Here is a 20,912-nt window from a genome sequence, read left to right on the forward strand (position 1 = left end):
TATGAATGAGTAAGGACTGAGAAATTGAAGGTGCAAGGGAGTGCTAACACCTCAGTGTCAAGATGGAACCTTTGAGAAAAGCTTTCAAAGCACTGGTATTTTTCACCAGCTCTCCTTTGTTCAAGAATTAATTGATGACACTCATCCTTTTCATACAGCTGACAGGGTCAAAATTTGGTCAGCACTCCTTTCCTTTCTCATGTCTGAAAAACTACGTACAAATCGTACCTGAGTTTCTCAGAAACAACTACTTTGGATGCACGTCCAGCTGAGAGACTTGGTAGGACGTCTGTTTACTGATTTCCTTTACGAGTCACTGAAATCAGGGCAAATGTCGCAGTCACCTTCTAGTTAAGTTAATTAGTGCTCCAGAACATCATTGTTTTCTCTTAAATAGTGTCAAAAGCACTAATAGAAATGAAAAACGGAAACGTGCCTTCCTTATTCTGACCTTTACACACGTGTGGTCTGGGGCAGGGACAGCATCTTCAGCAGCAGGGGGCTCGAGAGGATGAAGCACGTGCACTTTTTCCAGCTGGTTTATTGCACTTCATGTACAGTCATATGTGGTTCTCCATTCACATAAGATTTGGGCAGACCTATTCCAACTCTTCTCTGTATATACAATGTCCACAAGTAAAATTCTAAACGTTTTATACACACCACTACAATATAAACCATAAAAGATGTATTTGGTAATCAAAACTTCTCAATAATAGTATTTTTTAAGATACAAATTTGTTTTTCACCCTGGGAGCTGTGCTTTTTCCAGTGTGGTGTCTTTTGCCAAGAAGGGACAGTAAAATCGTAAGCGATGAGAAATCAACATTGTGTTGAGATCAACACTGTGTCGCCACTTGCTGCACCTACCATCCACTTCCACGGTGAATTAATTCTTCCATCTCTCCCACCCCCTGCATTAGTGCAGCAGAAACACAGAAAGGAGTACTATGCTGAGGTGAACCAGTTTGATTCAGCATTGAGTACCAGGTATGAATATCATTTTGTTAAGTCTCTTCATAGCAAAGGCATTTCAATTTAGGTAATTTTATATTAAAGAACCCACAGATAAAATCATGTGTGTGCCATATGAACATTTCTAAAAGTAAAATTGTCTATAAAATACTTTTTCCACTTTAAATAAAAGTATTAAGGAATTTGTAACAATGTTTAAAAATTACCTACGTACTTAGAAAGTTTGTCCAAGAAGTTTTGAGTGATTTTTGTTATTAAATAATGGATTATGATTTAGCAATACATTTCATTCTACTACAAAGCACTTGCTGGGACTATTACAATAGCTAATTGTTATTAACACACTGATCGCCCGCTGTGGATCGGGTGCCCCTGAGGAAACACAACTGTCACCCAGATTAGGGTGACGTGGTGATCAACGTGTTAAGGAATGAGACATCCCAAACACGCAAAAAACCCCTTCCCCCACAAACTGGAGACAACTTAGACTGTTGTATGTAAAAGAGTTATTTAGACTTAGTTGGTAAAGAAGTTTCAAGATTTGGTAATAAGCAATTTAATTTAAACGTACTGTCTGCTTTTGGTGTACTAGAAAATTGAAGATCCTTTGTATTTATCTAGTATTTATTTAGAAAACATTAACCACCTACTTATTTTGTATAAAGATATGCCCATCTTGGCTTTATAGGCAGGGCGCTGCCAACTGTCCCTGTAAGTGGGCTCTGCCACACATGGAGAAAGTACTTGGGCACGTGTTGTATATTGACTTTCATGTTACATTTTTCCAGACATTTTGCCCCCCCAAAAAATGCCTGATTACTAAGCACGTTAACTTCAGTAATTTCTCAAAGGCTTAACTTTCAATTGCTTTGTCAAATACTAGTATAAAACAATAAAAATGATTCTGGCACTTTAAAATCATTCTAAGCAGCTGGTGATTTTGTGTTTAGTACTACTACAACCTTTATAAAAATGGGATTTGTAATGTTATTTTGAGCTTTTTAAACTGTACTCTTCTAACATAAGAGGTGGCAAGACTACATATTTATACATAAAAGTACCCTTGACTGAAAATGAGATGAGACTGCATTCATAGACTTCAGAAAATGTGGAGTAAATTGCATAGAAATTCTTTATCAGCTTCAGTGACATGGTACCATGATGACTTGTGTATTTGCAGCTCAAAAGACATCCTCACAATTTTACAGAATAGTATATATGAACTGTATGGCAACAAGAACTTTTACAGAGAGTAGCATATTAAAGCTCTGTCTACCGAACGATAATACATGCCCCCCTCCCCACATCAGAGAAAATATATTTGTTCAATCCAAAGGACTGTCTCAGTTATGATTAAATCAGATGCTGTCACTATTCTACGTACTTCATATATGTATGTATATTATACTATGGGAATACTTTGACAGTCTGATTGGTTAATAGCATATTGGTATAGTTAATAGCATATTGGTAAAGTTATATCTTCTACAACATACAACTCAAATCAGCCCCAAATTTTAGAACTTTAAAATAAATAAAATGTAATTTACAAAAATAAGGCATTATTTACAAATGCAAAAACTCATCCTGAGAATTTTTTTTTTTACTATCCAGAACTGTTTCACAGAAAAGGAAATTACCAGTGTCTGTGAAATAAAAATGCACTCCTAGAGAACTGATAAGTAGAGATCAAGTGACGTAGGGTGCAGCCAAGATAAGCAGGAAGATATTTAATAAATCTTCCTAAATTGACTTGCATGCAAACAGTAATGTAAAACTTTCCAAACGCCAGCATTCTTCTCCCTTAAACTCGGGTTACTGCTATATTCTGACTGTATCTGGGAGCAGGGGAGAGAGAAGGCAGCTCAGTCAACGCAGCTGAGCGCCTGCTGAGGGCTACGCGGGATGGGTGCGCTGTTACCAACCGCTTGCCCTGGACTGTCCTGAGACCCGGTGCCGCTCAACCTTCAGCTTTACCTGTGTTCAGCGCCCATCAACAGGAGCAGCTGGCTAGAACAGTTCAAAACTTTATGAAGGAAAAATGTCCAATTAAAACACAGATCTGAATAAAGATAAAACATCATCAGATTCTTTGCTTTATAATGTGACAAAAGTATCCATTTATAGGAATTTCAAAGAATGGTTCAACAAAGAATCAAACTGGTTTCTCGGATAATATCATTTCCACAAATCTCTTTACTCTTTATGCTGTGAGTAGACAGTGATTAATTTGGAGAAGGAAAAATAAGAAAGTGTGGAATTAGTAATGCAGAGGTTGAAAGGCAAGTGGCAAGACTAGAAGAAGACTGCCTCCAACCATTGCTACTTTGTTCCCATCTCGACTGGCACCTACTCCCCATAGGTAAAAGGCCAGAATGACCAAAGCCATTTTAACAGTAGTGTGCGGAATTGTCAGCTGACAAACAACATAAAAACAAGTCACGCTATGTTATCTGTGGTCACGTTCTTCAGGGTTAGTCCAGTAATTCAAGACTTTACATTCTTTTGTCTTTATTTGTTTATTTAATTAAACACGTAAAGGTTAATAAACAGACATAGTCCAGAGTTAGTAGGTTGGTATTATAACATTTATTAAAATAATGCTATGGGTTAATAGAAACAGCAAAGAACCAAAGAATTAAAATGCAAGCTATGTAAAATCCCAACTAAAACCCAAAAGTGTCTAATGTATTCATTCATTAGCTAACTAAAAGCCCAAGAAAGACAAGACACCCAATATAATAAAGTACTGCAAAACAATTGGCAATTTTCAGTTATCAAAATTGTGGATTTTGCATTTTGTATCCTTTTTCTCAATCAAGAAAAAAATTCTTTTTGAATGTTATATAACATACATATAAAACAAGATAGAAAAATACATTATAAACTTGTAACAATGGCTGTAAATACATTATCTTACATGTTTCTCATAGGCAATAGGTTGGTTATGGTACATACATAGCATGAAACTACTAAGATAATAAAGAATAGACAAAAATACATGTCAGCTGTACGGTAACATACAAGCGACACTCCCATCTACCGCGCTAAAAAATTACATAATACTGTCAGAAAAAAAGTCTTAAAAACTACATATTTTAATAAGAAATAAATTCAATAAAGAATGATAATACTGAGAACCAAGGCATTCAGAGATTCCAAAAGTCATGCTTTTTTTAGTTGATCCAAAATTTTGTCAACTAAGTTTTCAAAAGTTTGTTCATAGCCAACATTACTCATAAACGTCACACATTTATTTCATACATTTACTTTCTTCCCCGTAAAAGACCTTTGATAAACATCTAAAATGTCCAGGTATAACATAGTTGAGATGAAACTGGATCAAATACTGGTATCGTTTTTAAACTATCACCTCAAGCGTTCGAGTGTCGCAAATTTATTCAACCAACCAAACAAAATAAAAATCAAAATGGCACAGCATATATTGTAAATAAATCAAAACAACTGTATGTGTAACGGAAAGACAAAGCAGTGGCACATTAAACCAAAGCTAGCTGAATACAAAACGAATGTCTATTGCATAGTAAATAAACTGAAAATGGTTTCCAAGTGAGACAAGATGGAGGAGGAGGTCACCACGAAGGTGCTTACTGAGCTTACTGCTGACCTTTGAAGCTGTGAAGCTGTGAAGGTTTGCAAGAGGGAAGGAGTTGATGAGCTGGGGACCCACTGCCACCTGGTATTTGCCACATCTGGTACCGAGCAGCTAATGATTACCTAACAGTTTGGATGTAGGCTTTGTGCACAAATCGCTTCAACTACAAAACTAATTGAACTTCATGAGAAACTGGAAGTTTAAAGTCACATGTAGTTGAGCATTTATATGCACAACGATGCTAGTTTTTCACAACCTTTTAAAGTTACCAAAAAAAAAAAAAAAAAAAGGAGGATGTATGTTGGGGTGGTGGGCAGGGTAGCTTACGTTACTAAAACCAGCAAAGAGATGGACTATCCAAGTGATCTGGAAGGGCAGAAACAAGTCTGATTAAATCTGGGTCATTTAAAAACATTGTTTCCCAGAACAAAGGTCACAAAGCTTCAATTTTGTGAAAAAGATTGCTAAGTATACTGTTACCTCCAATTAACAAGAAAAAAATCCAACACCCGCCCCCACCCCGCCCTGAATGAAATAAATCTCTAATTTTGCCTGAAAACTGATGTTCAAATTACACATAATTTTTATTTCAGAATCCTTTGGGCTAACATTAAATATTGCAATAACCAAAAGCACTCACCTATGCTTTTAAAAGAATGATGTTTTACAACTTATGTGTTAGGCATTAGAAAAGTTATCAAATTTTTTCACAGTATCAGATTTGGCAAATTTATATCAAGGTAACGTGGCAAAAATCATATAAGTCAAACCATCAACTCATTTGTCTCCCCTCATATCTTCTTTCACATACTGGGCGACTGAGGAACATGCATTAACTTGTATTCTGAGGGAGGAGCTGATCTTACGAGACACTTGACTAAATGACCATGAAGGAAAATAAGGCACTTTCTTTTCTTTAGACTTATTCCAATACTTAAAAAATAAAAAAGAAAGACAAAAAGGCTCTTTTGGTCTTTTGTTTCTTGACAACCACCAGAAAAAATCATTTAATGAAATAAAGGGTTTCTTTGTTCTTTTTCTTTTTTTTTTATAACACTTGAAAGTATAAAATGCTACATTTCCAAAAATATATATATTTTTTCTGCACCAGCACCCTTGTATAGTAAAAGTATCTACTTTTTGTTCATTTGTTTCAATGCACTACACTTTATCTACAATTTCATTACATGTATACAGCAAATAGGCAAGCATGGCTTTTACATCCTTAATGATTTTTTTTCTATACAGGGAAGTTTAAAAAAAATATTTGAACAGTTTGCCCAGTAATGTGACACATAATGCATGTACCTTGTTCTCGCATATTTTTAAGGAGGTGTAAAATAAAGGTTCAGTAATTTTAACTCAGATATTTATCTTTTTAAAAATAGTGTTGCAGTTTTGTTCTTTGAATTACTTTTCAAAATTCCTCGTTAAGTTTCTCTCTCACGGCACACTTCTAACACTTCGAGTTTTGGCAGGCGACATAAAGAAGGCTGCGGCGTCTGCCCTCTGAGGGCGCTGTAGTGACTGACAGCATATCAAATTTTGAATACTTTTTGAAATCGCTTCACCAATGACATCCCTGACCAAAGGTTCATGCATGACGCATCATCACACAGTACATTCAGAGCGCCTGACTCGCTATGAGGAGGAAGATTCCTAGCAGTCTCTCCCAGTGACCGCCTCTGTCACTGAGCAGTTAGGGCCATCGGTCTCCCCTTCTGAGTGGGGCCTTCTTACCATTCGCTTGGGGCGGGACACTGACAGATGATCAGTGCTGTGGGATGAGTTGGGCCTTATTGCTTTACTACTGTTCAGTGCAGGTTCTAGAACCATTTTCACCCAAACAGGAAAAAAAAACACAACACAAAAAAAACCCCCCCAAAACAAAAGCTGAGTTGGAGGACAACAATTTCTTTGTCTTTTGTTTGGTTAGATGGTAAGACGAACGGACAAGTGCCTCAGCTCGCTGCACTGACGACAGGCAAGCAAAGGCGATTACCAGTTAACTGATCAGCAGGCAGGCATGGTCAGGTCATCATTGGGTGAAGAGTTCAGAGGTCAGAAGGTCATAGGTTAGTTGCCGGTGGCGGCTGGGTGGTTAGAAACAAAAAAACAAAAAACAAAAAACAAAACAAAAAAAAAATAAAAAAAAAAAACAAAAAAAAAAAAAAGAAAAGAAAAGATAGAGAAGAGATTAGTTTCAGCTAGTGACGGCTTAATGACAACATGAAAAACTAATCACAACTAATAAAAAAAAAGCATGTTTAATTCTGACAAACTGATTGACACCATCTACAGAATACAATAAAAATCATGACAATTTCGTATCATGATTTGAACAAATGAAGGAGAGCCCACTCCCACAAAAAAAGAACAAAAACAAAAACTGTTAACAGGAAAAAATAGAAATAAAATACAACTAACAACTAACAGTTAGTAGCAGTCAATGAAGGAAACTGGAAAACAACAATGAATAGGCCCGGTGTACAGAATTCTGGAACAGTCAGTGCGGTTATCAGTATCTGACTGCTATTAAGCATTAGTATTCTCTCAGATGCAAGCATTAAAGCAACTATTAATGATGGATGTGATTATTAATAACTGATGATTAACAGAAATGAATCTAAAGAAATTTAAATTTCTATGAACAATTTGGTTCAACATAAACTCTGGGCCAAACAAGGTTTCTTTTGTTCAATAAATGTTTATTGCTTTTTCAATTATTCTATTTACAAACAACATGGAATTTCTTGGCCTCATGATACAAAGCGATACTAACTGTAGTCTAGCAGTGTAGGCAACATCGTGGGAACCAGGAAAAGGCCAGGCCTTCCGCGCTAGCCAACGTTTTCCAGTTGAAAACACTATTTTACATGTATAGACACTTATAAAATGCACTTGCATGTAAACACTGTAAAATCCTGCCATTTAAAATTCTATACTTAAAAAGCTCTAAGTACATCAAAAAATAGAAGAAATTTCTAATTGATACCATTAAGGCATTTTAAAACTACAAACAGCTTTCTTTATTCAATTTCAAAGCTAATACTCTGCAAATACAATAAAATCTGACATTTCATATACATTCCTGCTTTATATTTTATATTTTAAAAGAAGCCACCTGTAAATACTATTTTCTTTTGCAAAATAACAAACAGAACAAAAAAGTTTTTAAAAAATTACAGTAAAACATAAAGTAGTTCTCAAGTGGAAAAGTTATCATTCCCAATGTCCTTGAGTTGTTCCTTCCTTAATCAACCTCTGTCACATTCTGCTTCACCAAACTTGGTCCACTTAACAGTAGTATGATTTTTAAGACTCATTCAACAGCTTAATTATTTCTACTATATTCTGAGGTTTGATAGAATTTTCTGTACTGTTGCCATTGTGACTAAGGCAGAGGAGATGTGAATGAAAAGATATTCAGTGCAAAGGTAGATTCCATGCCACTTCAGAAATCAAAACCTAGTAGGTGTAATGTTCACAGAGTTTAAATGACCTATATAATGGGCTGGTTTACCTTCATATAACAAAAATGCTTTCTATAGTTTATCATTTAGAACAGCTTATAAATACTACAAAAATATTGCATCTTCGACGTGACCAAATCTTCCCTGAATTTCTTAAATAAAAGTGGAATCTTAAAATAAAAACTGCTATTCCAAAATCAAAGAAGAAAATAAATATTTAACATGATGTAGTTATATCACTTCATAGGTATTCCAGAAATACAGAAGCTTAAAGCATTTTTGAAATTACTTAAAATTTTGATTAAAATTATATTAAGTTTCTTACACAAATTATGTAAATGACGGTTTTTGTAAAATCATTATTTAGAAATATTCTGATTATGTTTTTTTGAGTGTGGAATATATAAACAAAGCAAACTACGATTTATATATATACCAGTAAGCCTAGAATACGTCCTCTGCCAAGTCCTGGCCGCCTACAGTACACACAGGTGTGTCCACCGTGCAAAATCACTTCTGGTTCATCACAACGAAAAAGTCAGTTGGTCTTTTATAGGCTTTAAATTCAGTTTTGAAATACATGTAGAGGTGGGTTTATTTTTAGTAAAGAACTAGATGTTTGTCAACCATGCAGCACTCTAAATGCTCATATAGAATTACATGGTTATATGTCCATGGGCTGAGTTTTCCTGCATTAAATGAATGCTTATGTTACTCTTCCCTTCAAAAGATTAAAAAATAATAATTAAAAACCTCAAAAATAGAGAAAACAGTAGTATCATAAAATAATTTAAGTGAAGGACTTCAGACATCTCCCTTAGACCCAGTGAGTGCATACAGTGATAGTTAACAGCAGTATACGATTTGTTATTTTAAAAAAAAAAGTAGCATTTCGGTTTGCTGACATTGCATTTTGAATAAAAACAGTGACAGGACTAATCAAAACACATACAACTACAAAAGAGCCACACATGGAATGTGCTGTCATTTCCAAATACAGTAAAATATTCCTAATACTTTCAACTATCTCAAGGCACTGGAGTATTGAGCAGACTGATAATTATTGTGTTAAAACAAAATTATGAGAAATCTCTTAAAAGGGGTATGCAGAGAAAGGCTAACAGAAGAAAAGCTATTTTGAACACTTTTTAGAACCATTTTAGACAGTAGCAATGTGGGAAAAGAACTTCAAATTATTCATGGAATTATTTGGTTTCCTAAATTTAAAGTTACTTAAATTCTTTTTTCAAATTCCCTCCTTCACTAGGAGATGCGCTTGCACATGACACACAAGGTGTGCTATCTTTGTAGATCGTCGCTGAGCTTGGGGATCTGTTTTATTTACTCAATAATCATAAGTAACCCATATATTAGTTAAAAGTCTTTAAACTCTAATTATATATGATGCTAAATAAATATTAGTATCTTTGGAAAGTATTTGATTCTGGTGTGGACAGCAGCTGTGCCCAGTGTTTACCATCAGCATTCATGGTAACTGTGTGAAACAGGTAGGTCTTTCATACGTGCATGGAAGGTGTAAGCCCATCGCTTTCCCCCACTAATATTAGAGACTCTGATCAACTTAATTTAGTAGGTAATAAATGTGCCATAACAGAAGCTTGTAAAAAATCCTTTTCTATCTTGCTTTGGGTTCCTATCTTGTAATGACAAACTTAGAAAACAATTCAATGTCAATAAACCGAAACCATCACTCCTCAATAAACATAAATAATTTTATGAAAGGGTCTAAGGGTATATATAGGACACAAGTTACAAATGTTGAAAAGGAGAAAAATGAAGACTTATTTTCCAGTCACAGGTTAGTCAAAAAGGATTTTCAAACAGCTGGATGCATGTCACCACAGAACTTCAAGAGATAGTTTACCTTCAGATAATATATTTTAGCAGCAAACGACAAAAATCAAAGGATCCATTTTAGGAAGAGAATGTAAGAATAAAAGGGAACTGATTTTCTGATTTATAAAAAATCCAAATGCATCAAAGTTATCTTCACAGTCCTTACTTTGTTGATGTCAGCTAAGTACTTGACATGAGTATCCTCATTTGTATACAGTGGTTCAAGTATCTTACTAAAAAGGGAAATGGAAACTAAATCTTCAGTTTTCTCCAAAAGACACAGGAGGCATATATTCCTTTACTTCTTTCCTTAAAGCACCATCCGCTCAGTTCATTTTGCAAAACCAACCCAAAATTTCAGAACAATTAAAAGGCAAATTTTAGCAAAAATTATTACTGAAAAATAACTAAGGCAGTATCAAATTTTAATAGCTCCCCAAATGGACTAATTTATGTTTTAGTAGAAATAAATCATTGTACATACTAATATAGAATTTAATAAGTTAAATTATGAAGGGAGAAAAAAAAAAACAAAAACAAACAAAAAACCCCAACTCTTAAATCTGTCAATTATTACAAACTAATTTAAAGAAGGAAAAGAAATGGTGTGCAGGTAAGCAGTGATATTCTTCCATCAGGTGTGGTGTTGCAAATTTCATGGACACCCAACGCATTTCTCATAAACAAGAACTGCAGAACTAAACTAACCTCGGTCTGCGGTCACAATCCTTTGGTAAGGATGGACACGCATATCGTGCCTTCGAACTTTAGTAGCCACCGCACCTAGTTAAATTGCAATTACCAAGACAAAGTTAGAAAACATTCACAAGGGAAAAGAAAAACATTAACAGCAGGTTTATCAAAATGGATTTCAAATGTTCATTTACTACAAAAGTTTTGTTCTAGGAAATATGTTAAGGCACAGTAGTTTTAAAATTAACCATAATGTTGCGTATATATGCATCTACTAATATTGCATTCATTTCAAACATCTTGGCCTTAACCTATTTTATCCATTCATTTACAATCCCAAATTACAGATTTCATGAACTCTATTAGATCCAAACATAGTTAAGCTTTACTAGTCACATATTCACTGAAGTGCCTTTCTTGTAGGAGGACTACTTAAATAATGCCATGTTTTAATACTGACAATTATTTGCTAACCTTAAGACCACTTCCAGAGTTTATCACTTAAAAAGGTTTAAAAGCAATTCTTAAAGCCTACAGATTGTGGTTCTAAACTTTGAGTCAATAAGTATGAACTGCAATGAATTAGGTGATTAGTAAAGCAAACAGTATAGTACACTTAGCAGTCAGTATACTACTATACACTCCTTTATAAATTACCATTACTTTGTAAGAATACAGACTAAACCAATTAATAACATACTTTTACTTTCTATCAGTGTGCAAAAAGTGCAAGTAAGTCACTGACTGCTAGGCTAGGCTTCCCCCCAACCCCCTGGAGGCTGCTGAGACTAAGCATTTGTTAAATTCAGATCTGATGAGGGTTCAGTTAAGACCGTTCTTGAATTCTTAGCCTTTCGTTGGGAAAGCCATACCTAAAGATAAAAGGAAGGGAATTAAAAATTAGTCATCAATGAAGATTTGATGCTAATACCAATCTCCTCACTACCACCAACACACATGTCTGCATCTGTTTTGAAGGGCACTGCTTATTTTAAAATAATATGATGTGAGACTTGATAAACAGCATGCATGTTATCTGTGTGCAAATTTATTATAACGCAGCAATTTGAAATAATTTTCTCAGTTCTTCAAGTGGTCAATATCATATTTTACTGCTTAGGTGGCAAAGCGAGAAATAAAATTGGTAACTGAATTTTGTCATTTAGTACTCATTATTATTCATATCTTATGAAGGCCAATTAGGCATCTGTATATTTTGCACTTAATTTGGTCAGTCTAATAATTAAGTATTATAAATAAAAATTTCCCAACACAACAAAAACCACATTGCTTTAAAATGAGAAACAAATTTTACTGCAGTGCCTCTTGCTGTTTCTAAGCAGTAAACTGGTCCATCACCCCTTTTTCATTTTAGATAAACTAATCTTATGTAAGTATAATTCCACGAGGCAAAATCAGGGAGATCTTGCATTGAGAGTGCTGGAACAGCAGCTGGTGGCTAAGAGTGCCAGCCCTGCAGGAAGCAACAGTCAAACTCCTCGAACAGACGCTGTGCGTGCAGCAGAGAGGAGCTCTGGGGGAAAGGAGCAGGCATGGGGCCACAGGACAGAGTTAACAGAAAGGAAAACATAAACGGGTTACAGGTTACATGTTATTTTAAAAAATGCTTCAAGAAATGTGCAACAGAAACAAGCCTCTCATAAACAGTTCTATAGTATAATTCTGATCTATAATACTTTATACAATGATTTAGAGATAAACGAAAAACATGTACAGTAAAATGTAATTTGCTCATGAAACAAAAGGCACCTGAGTGCATGCACACACACAGATAACATACAGAGCATTGTGGGTTTCTTTAATTGAACAATGAATTTTCAAGTTTAAGTCTTAGTGTCTGGGTTCATTAAAGACTTTCAAAGTTTTATAAATCAATATTAATGCTGGAAAAAAGAGAAATCTTAAAAGATCAAAGTCCTAAAAGTCAACAACATGCACGCAGCACCAAGGTCATACAATTCAAGAAAAAAGAATTCAAATTCTGTCTGTAAAACAAAGGGGCAGCCCGGAAACAGTTTGTTCCGCATTGACTGGTCGTGTTAGAACAGCTGCTGTGCTCTAGTCCTTCATCCAGCAAGTCAATGGGCTGAAATATCAGGCATGACTGGCATTTCAATCCACTCTATAAAAAAAAGGCATCAGTAATGTCTTTTTCAAGCACACCACTTTTTGTTCATGTAAAACCGAGCGTTTATAGTATGATCTTAATTTTTGTCTCAAATGTGATTCTCAATTCAGTGACTTGGCATTTACTTATCAATTCCATACGGTAGTTTTGAAATTAAGAGTATCTCTTCGGTTTAGTATTAACTAGGACTTCAAAAGAGAAAAACTAAAGAAACTTGAAGAATGCAACTACTTATTCGGTCATCCCTTTCATATTTTCAGTCTTCACAAATATTAGAAAACACATATACAATGATAGCAGTTTCTAAAAGATCTCAAAATACTTTCATACAGAAATTTAAAATTTGGACTACAATTAAATCTCTGAGACAAAAGGAATCCAAAAACTTTGGATGGTGGAGCTGATGAAGGGGCTAGGCTAATAGGTGGGATGTAAAACTCAGAATGACCTCAGTGATGTCAAATGTAAGAAGTATTTCCTATTAAAAATGTTCACAGACAATATACCCAACCAAAGTGAATTTCAGTTACTAAAGTGAATCTAAACAAATTTAAGATATACTTATTTAAAGAGGGAACCTTTGTAAGAGGCTGAAAAAAAAATTTAGTTTTCAGTCTTTCCTAATGGAAATTTGTCTTGCCTCTCTAAAATGGATACAATCATTTCAAAGTCTGGGGCAGCAAAAGTTGTGAAGAAAAATGTGGTTAACCATGCACGGAGAACAACTTACCTAATACACCGCTAGGTTCAATAGGGTACTCAAGGATTGATGTAGCTGGTGCCAACGTGTAGGGGTATTCATAGGGTGTGTAGATTAAACCAGCTTCGGGCCCTGGAGGAACTATTGCAGCAGTTGGGTGAGGAGTTCCGTTTGGCATGACAGCGGTCTGTATCTGTCTGATCAAAGGCATTATGGTAGGGCCAGCTGGCGTCGGAGTGCGCAGGGCAGCTGGTGGGAGAACGGGCGCAGGCCCAGTAATAATCCTTGGAGCAGCCTGGGCTGTTGCTGCAAGAGAAAAGGCAAGGGCTGCTACAGTAAGCAAAGAAATTTAGAAGGAAGTATAGAGATAGCAGTGTAAAACATGGAAAATGAGAAGGAAGTAGGAAAAAGAAAGGAAAAAGCAGAAAAGAAGAAAAATAAAAGGAAATCATTAGTACATGCGCTGATCACACAAAAATGCCAAAGCACACCAATCAAATGCAAACAGCTTCCCCTTTCCCAATGTGATTAACAATAATGTGCAAAAATTAAAAAAGCCACCGGGGGGGGGGGGGGAATGAAACCATTAAAACAGGTTATATTTAGTTCATATATTTGATATATCTATGTTTTTAAGACCTCATAAAACTAAAAGTGCATGCGGAAGCACAAGAAAACATTTGTATTAAAAGATGTTAAAAATACTTTGTAATTAGAGTCCACAGAAATACAGTTTTGGTATATTTCTAGAGTTGCTTCAGTTTCAAATTAAGGAAAGAGTAAGTTTCATTGTATTAAGTTAGTCAAGTTATCAACAGTTATTAATTTCCTGCATCTGTATGAATTAACTTCATAGGAAAAAATTACAAAAAAGTCCCATTCCTAAACACACGACTATTAATGATATACTTATTTTCATGAATAAATTAAAGCCAACCATTTGTAAAAGTAGCCAGTACTAATCCCACTAGGTGTCCACATTCTGGAAGGTTGGCTATGCCTTTAAAATTCTATTTCTTTTAAAAAAAGTAGTAATTTAAATGATATTATATTCATATGAATGATGTATAAACTTAGATTGTCTCAAAATACAAATTTCATATGATTTCAATTTAAATATAAAAAAGCAATCTCTTATAGTTTATAAAAGCATGCACAATACATATAAAGGGAAAAATGGGATTAAAAACAGTATCATCCACTGCTCTCTGTGAACTCACATAGGAAATCAATAGAGGAACAAATATACTGGAAGGAAAACATGCAAGCAAGGTGAAAGAACAGAATTCAACAGAAGAATCACTGCATTCAGATACATTCCAAATTAGCCTTTATTTTTGAAAAAAGTTTTGAAAATTTTTTGTCCTTTGCATAAACGTAAGCAAAATAAGCTAAAAATCTTAAACCTGTAGTTAACAGAAAACTTGTGAAACTCTTGAATTTAGAAGTTGAAAATTCATCAAAATAATAAAAGTTTATAAACCCAGAACTTAGGCATGCTGGCCTAAGATAAAATCAAGAGTTCCCTCAATTCTTGAAAGCAGTAAAAATGGGACAGTCAGTCCCACATCAAGGGACAATTATTTCAACTCTTCACTTTAAATGTTCATGTGTTGTGCTGCCAAAAGGAGAGAGGTTTGTGGATAAAAAAAGCTGCGAAAGCTGTAACCCTGGGCCTCAGTCTCATTCTTACGTGATTTAATGTTGGCATCTCTGTAGGTGCCGTTGAGAATTGCAAGCTCCATCAACTGCATCTTCTTCAGGCTGTCTTCTCCCTCTGCCTATACACAGAAAATACAAGAGCACTAAGCACTTGAGATGGTTACAGGCATATCTAAGCACAAACCTGAAAACAGGTGTCACGTGTCTCAATCAGATCAAAAAAGATCAGGGAACCAAAGGGTGCTACATGGTGAAGCCCATATTCAGTAATGGCATGCTGACACACAGGATACTCTCAACTGCCACCAGCTACGTTTCTACGTGGACATTTCTTATGTAAGCTACACTGATTAACGTTTTCCTAAAAAGCATTGCTTTTAAGTGGAATGAATGAAAGTGTTAGCTAAATTAAACATAGTCTAGTCTCTTCAGCATCTATCACTTTGTTGAAGATGCCAAAACTCAAATGTATTCATTAAAGACAAAAAACAAAAACAAAAACTCGAATTTTAAACATGTAAGATTTGATTGTTGTATTTAGGTAAGGAAATTTTCTGTTTAGTTCTCCATAAAGGAAAATTTAATGAAATTATAAGCAGAAGAATTTCTAAAATTTGTATATATATTCTAGTTTCTTATGCTAACATCCCTCTCTCCCCTCATTAGCAAGTGCTACCAATTTTAAAGCAAATCCATCGTTAGGGTTGTCATATGATACACTGTCCAAACCAAGAAACTTTAATAGCAAAAAGGGGTGCTATTAATAATTATGCTATGACAAGAGGCAGAAACCAGGGATGTCCCTGATCATCAAAAGGTTTGGCCATTCCATTTACCTTGGATTTGTCCCACCCTCTCCATTTACTGTCACCTTTGCTCTTGTCAATATTGGTTACTACCAAAACTCTGCAATAATGTGTTAAATAGAATCTGTTCTCTACTCTACGTACAATGGCCAGATTAACTGCCCTGAACACAACTTTCATCTTAAAGTATGAATATTCTGTCTCAAAACCTTTCATGGTCTCTTACTATCTAAAAACATAATATATTCAAACTACCCATGATCTGGTCCCAAGCCGTCTTCTCAAGTTAAACCATTTAATCTCCTGTGATTTTTTTTACACGTATCTTATGTCATAAATCAAACCAAAGCACTCCCTGTTATTCAACTTTGTCATATTCTGATCTCCTCCATCTTGAAAGCTCCTCTGTACTCCACTCCACCCCTCAACCCTCTTTCCAAATCCTACTTTATCCCTGCAAACTTCAACCTAAATGCTTTCCTTCTCAAAGGGCCATCCCTAGATTGTATTGTTTCTGCCCTGGATTATAGTTTGTTGTATATCACTGCTACCAAACAGCAAGCTCCCTGAGAACAGAGCATATTTCTTATTTATCACTATCTCCCCACACATCCCACACCTCAAGTCATCAGCTAGGATTTATTTTTTCAATGACTGGTATGAGAAATCTTTAACTTTATTTATTTCCAAATCTCAAACATCTAAACCCTACAGGATAAACTTAGCCACAGAAAGATAAGGACCATCTAGTTAAGGTTCATCCCTGAAGATGATGGTAGAAATGGAACTACGTGCCGCTCACATATTTTACACATAATCTAATCCTTAGGACTTGGTATTTAAAAGGAAAGTAACCCAATGATACGTTTTTTCTGATGCAACATTGGTCTTTCTTGATTCAAGAAAGCAGTAGAACTCAGATGGGTAACAAGCTTCTCAGTTCTCCTTTCCTGTTACACAATTCTGTCTCTGGCCCCATGGCAGCACTGGGATATTCTGATTCGTAATAAAGAGAATTGCTGAGTGGGCTTTTAACAAACCACAAAAAAAATTTTTTTTTAAAGATGAGTGGAAACATCATGAAGACAATGTTTAACGTGCCACTACCAACTATTCAGAAACCTACTTTGCAGTAGTAGAAAATGGAAGATACTTGCATGTTTGTAGAATTACTATTCTCTGATCCCAATGAACTTGTACAAAGATGAGTGGGAAAAAGATGAAGTAATATGATTTACTTGAAAGACACAGCAATTACTTGCTGAAGATAAAAACAAGTAAGCACTATCATTGGAAGAAAAAGAATTAGAAATCCATTTTAAAACTCCTTTAACTTGTTTACTGAAAACTACTGAATACTAAAAACTTATCATTTCAAATTTAAATCTATACATAACGGAATACCAAAAGAAGTATATAAACTATACTCTAGAAACTTTTAAAAAAAGCAATAGGCATATCTTCAGTCACCTTCCACAGTGAGAAAGTGATATATACTGGAAAACATCAGCAAAATAAGAAGAAACACAGATAAAAGAAGCAATGGCACACAGTGCCTCATGTAGAGCCCTGTACAGGGAAGCAGTGCTCAAACACATGTGTTCGCTGAATTGCTTTTTTTGGGTATAAAAGAACCACCCTCAGTAGCTGGTGATGCAGTGCCAAACCTGGGAGAAGCACAGAGAAAGATGATGGAAGAAACAGGTGTGTGCACATCAGGGCACGTGCATGTGTGCATGTTTGTGCCTTCCGCAGGGTGCAGGAAATGAAAAACAGAGCTAGTGACATCAGCAGAGACCACCCCTCCCACCCCGCAGCCCCCGCCAACAGTGGGATAAAACCCAGAGCAGCAAAGCTCTCACTAGGCATCATCTACTAGTAGCCCTAACGACGTCACTGGAGGCCCCTGAGACTTACAAGCTATGAATTACGGTATGTACACTGGATGATACCACATTATGGCTGGTATGCAGAATTTAGTTGGTAAAGCTGGACTCTGAACCTGGTGGTCTCACTCCAAAATGAGCTTCTCTCAGATGTCCTCACCACTCCTACCAACTCTGCACTCAGAGTGTGATGTTCTGTGCCCTAAGAGATGGCAGAGTTCATTACAGAATCCCTTTCACACAGAAGTGGTTATTTCAATCACCTTGTCCTGGTTTTGCCAAGGGAACTTGGCAGTATATACCTGCCTGAACGCTGCTGAAGGTGTGTGACACCTCTTTTTCAAATACAAGTCAGAAACTTGCTGGTTTCTTCAGTTACCACTACTAGGTTGTTTCTGTGTCCAGAAGTCTAGAGATTCTACCAGCCAGGCTTCACACCGGGAGTCTGACATTTCCTCTTCTCCCAAAGATGAAAGCTGATCAAGTGTGGCATCCTCAAGTTACACATCTCTGAGAAGGTATTTTTGTAGGACTGTGCTCAGGGACAAGCATGGCTATGAAGATGGAACACTGACTTTGCCATCTGTAACAAAGGAAGCTGCTCTTAAGCAACGAAACGTGAATGCTATTTTACAATGCTGAATCCTCGTGCTCATCTGGACCTCATAGCTTCTCATTTCTTAAGTATTTATTCTATATTTAAAAAACTAAGGTATAACTTATATTCCAGAGATCTGAGTGCAGCATTCATTCAATTCTGATGAATGCACATCAAGACATAGCACGCTTCTACCAATTTAGAAAGCCCCCTTCTGCCTCTTCCTAGTCAACCCCCAACAAGAAGCCGCTGGTCTGATTCCTATCACTACACTTCAGTTCCGCCTGTTCTAGGTACTTTGGTGTGCGTCCAGCCCCTTTCCCTCAGTGTACTTATGAAACTCTCCTATACTGTGGCATGTATCAGCAGTTCATCTGTTTTAACAGCTGAGTAGTATTTTGTTTATTTATCCATTCTTGTGCTATGAATATTTGGGTGTTTCTAGTTTGGGGATATTGTGACTGAAGCTGCTGTGAAAATTCTTGCACAAGGGTTTTTTGTAAACATAAATTTTCAATTCTTTTGGATAACTACCTAGGAATGGAACTGCTGGACCATTGGTAGATGTATTTTGCATGGAAAACATTATGTAAAGATTATTAAAATATTATGGAAAACACCTTTATCTTTGAAATATAGAAGTTTAAAAATATGACAAACACTTGCTAACTTATCTACAAGTTCACTGCCCTGTATCTAAAACCTGTGACATCAGAAGTGTTTTGAGAACTTTTCAGATTTGTAGAAAGATAATACACCAATGATCACATAACATCCCCAATGGGCCTGGTGGAATACTTCAATCCAATTTATAACAAACATAAAAACATACTAAGTGGAATGAAGACAGACTATACATACACTTTGCTGAACTCCTAGGGGCTTGCAATTATGGATGACAAATTATGAATCTGTATAAATATATATATATAACTTATGCATGTATTACTCTGAGATACAGCTATGTTTAAGGGCTGTGTTGAGATAGAATTAAGTCATGGTTAGTATTAGATGAGAATAAGATGGTTTTAACATTTTAAATAGGACAGTTTATACACTGTCCTACCTTACTAGAATCAGATATTATATTTTTATTATCTAAGCATTTATGCTTATAACAGATCTATGGCATTGGTACTTTATGATCCCTGAGGCTCAGAAAGGTTAGGTAGCTTATCCAAGGTTACATAAGGTACCAATGTAAAACTGGCTTTCAAATCAGAGTACCTCATCCAAGTTCTCCATCAAACTTTCTCTAATACCGTGGTGGCTTTAAATGGAAGTATCTTTTGAATTCATCAAAGACTTCATGTAAGAAATGAAGAAAAAACATGTAATACAAAATTTGAACCAATGCCTGTAATAAAAGCCCAAACTTGCCAGCTTAGCGTTCAAGGCACTGAATGACTTGTATAAAGCAGCCCTATTTCCAAATGTTTTGCACTAGTCAAAACCATCTGTCCACCGCCCCCTAGAATATACCTTTGTGGCTTTCTGCCTCTAAGTTAAACAAGAGCCTGTCTAGACGCATGCTGTGTATGCCTCTTTTAATAGCCCAAATCGCTGGCCTCTCCAGAGTATAGCCTTTTCTAGTCATTCCCATAATAATCGTATCAGTTTCCTCAATTTTTGCTGCTCCTTATGGGGGAATCAATCATATATAGCCATATGTTATCTCTTCAATTTTTTCATGTTGTTTTAAAAAAATTTCTCACGTGACTTGAGCCATAAATTAACTAATAACCAATAAGCTGGTCTTCTTTATAGTCTCCAATGACTTGCAAAAGTAAGCTTCCTCAATACATTTTTAAAAATTCTTCGTTTTCTATGAATTTGAAATAAGTAGAGAAGGTTTTCTAAACATTAAAGAAAAATCACATGACTTATTTCACTTGGAGAAAAGGGGTGAACAAAAAGCAGAGAAAGGAGAAAATGAAGAGTGACCAAAGTTCATGAAGAATTTTAAAGTAATCATCACCTACACCTGCCAACTAAAAAAAAAGTCTGACAAAGAACCGACATAAATTGAAATAAATGGTTTTACACAGGGTAGTGACATACAATCATCTGTCTTTAAAGGCTCAATTCTAGTACTTTGTCAATGGACTGTTGGGGTCTTGAGTACGATTAAAAGAGACCAGTCACAAGCTTTAATCCAGCCCAGGTGACAGAAGGAGAACTGGACTAGGGTGGAGGTAATAACATAGATGGAAAAAGTTAACTTGATAGGACTTGATGACTGACTTGATGTAGGAGGTGAGGGAAAAAAAATACATGTAAGAATGATATTTAAGTTTTTGCATTAAACCATAAAGTAGATAGTGGCTCCATTTAATAAGATAAAAGCTGAGGGATATGGAATCAAAAGTTCTATTTGGAAATATTGAGCCTGAAATGTGTACTTTAAACACCCGGTGGAGATGTCAGAGAGAGAGTTGAATATGAACCTGAGGTCTACGTACTTCAACTTATCCTCTAAAGCTAGTAGAAACATTAT

At 35.6% G+C, this 20,912-nt stretch overlaps 1 protein-coding gene across 6 annotated transcripts in view; it reads right to left on the minus strand.

The window, feature by feature from the left end:
* Positions 1–523: 523 nt before the first annotated feature.
* The window catches only part of QKI (QKI, KH domain containing RNA binding), a 142,789-nt gene continuing 122,400 nt past the window's right edge, over positions 524–20,912 (minus strand). The window contains exons 5-8 of one of the 6 annotated variants that reach the window (XR_010381195.1): positions 15,157–15,244; positions 13,494–13,793; positions 10,630–11,486; positions 524–6,684 (exon numbers count right to left, since the gene is read on the minus strand). Coding sequence is in view for 5 of the 6 variants with exons in the window: in XM_064486488.1 (XP_064342558.1) it covers positions 6,668–6,684; positions 10,630–10,704; positions 13,494–13,793; positions 15,157–15,244 (480 nt within the window). In the remaining variant the exon portion in view is untranslated. Of the gene's footprint in view, positions 6,685–7,278; positions 11,487–12,412; positions 12,758–13,493; positions 13,794–15,156; positions 15,245–20,912 lie in introns of those variants that run through there. The other 5 variants (XM_064486488.1, XM_064486486.1, XM_064486490.1 and 2 more) reach the window with 5 other exon arrangements.

This window comes from Camelus dromedarius, chromosome 6 (assembly GCF_036321535.1).
Source record: "Camelus dromedarius isolate mCamDro1 chromosome 6, mCamDro1.pat, whole genome shotgun sequence".
In the NCBI taxonomy this organism is placed as follows: domain Eukaryota; kingdom Metazoa; phylum Chordata; class Mammalia; order Artiodactyla; family Camelidae; genus Camelus; species Camelus dromedarius.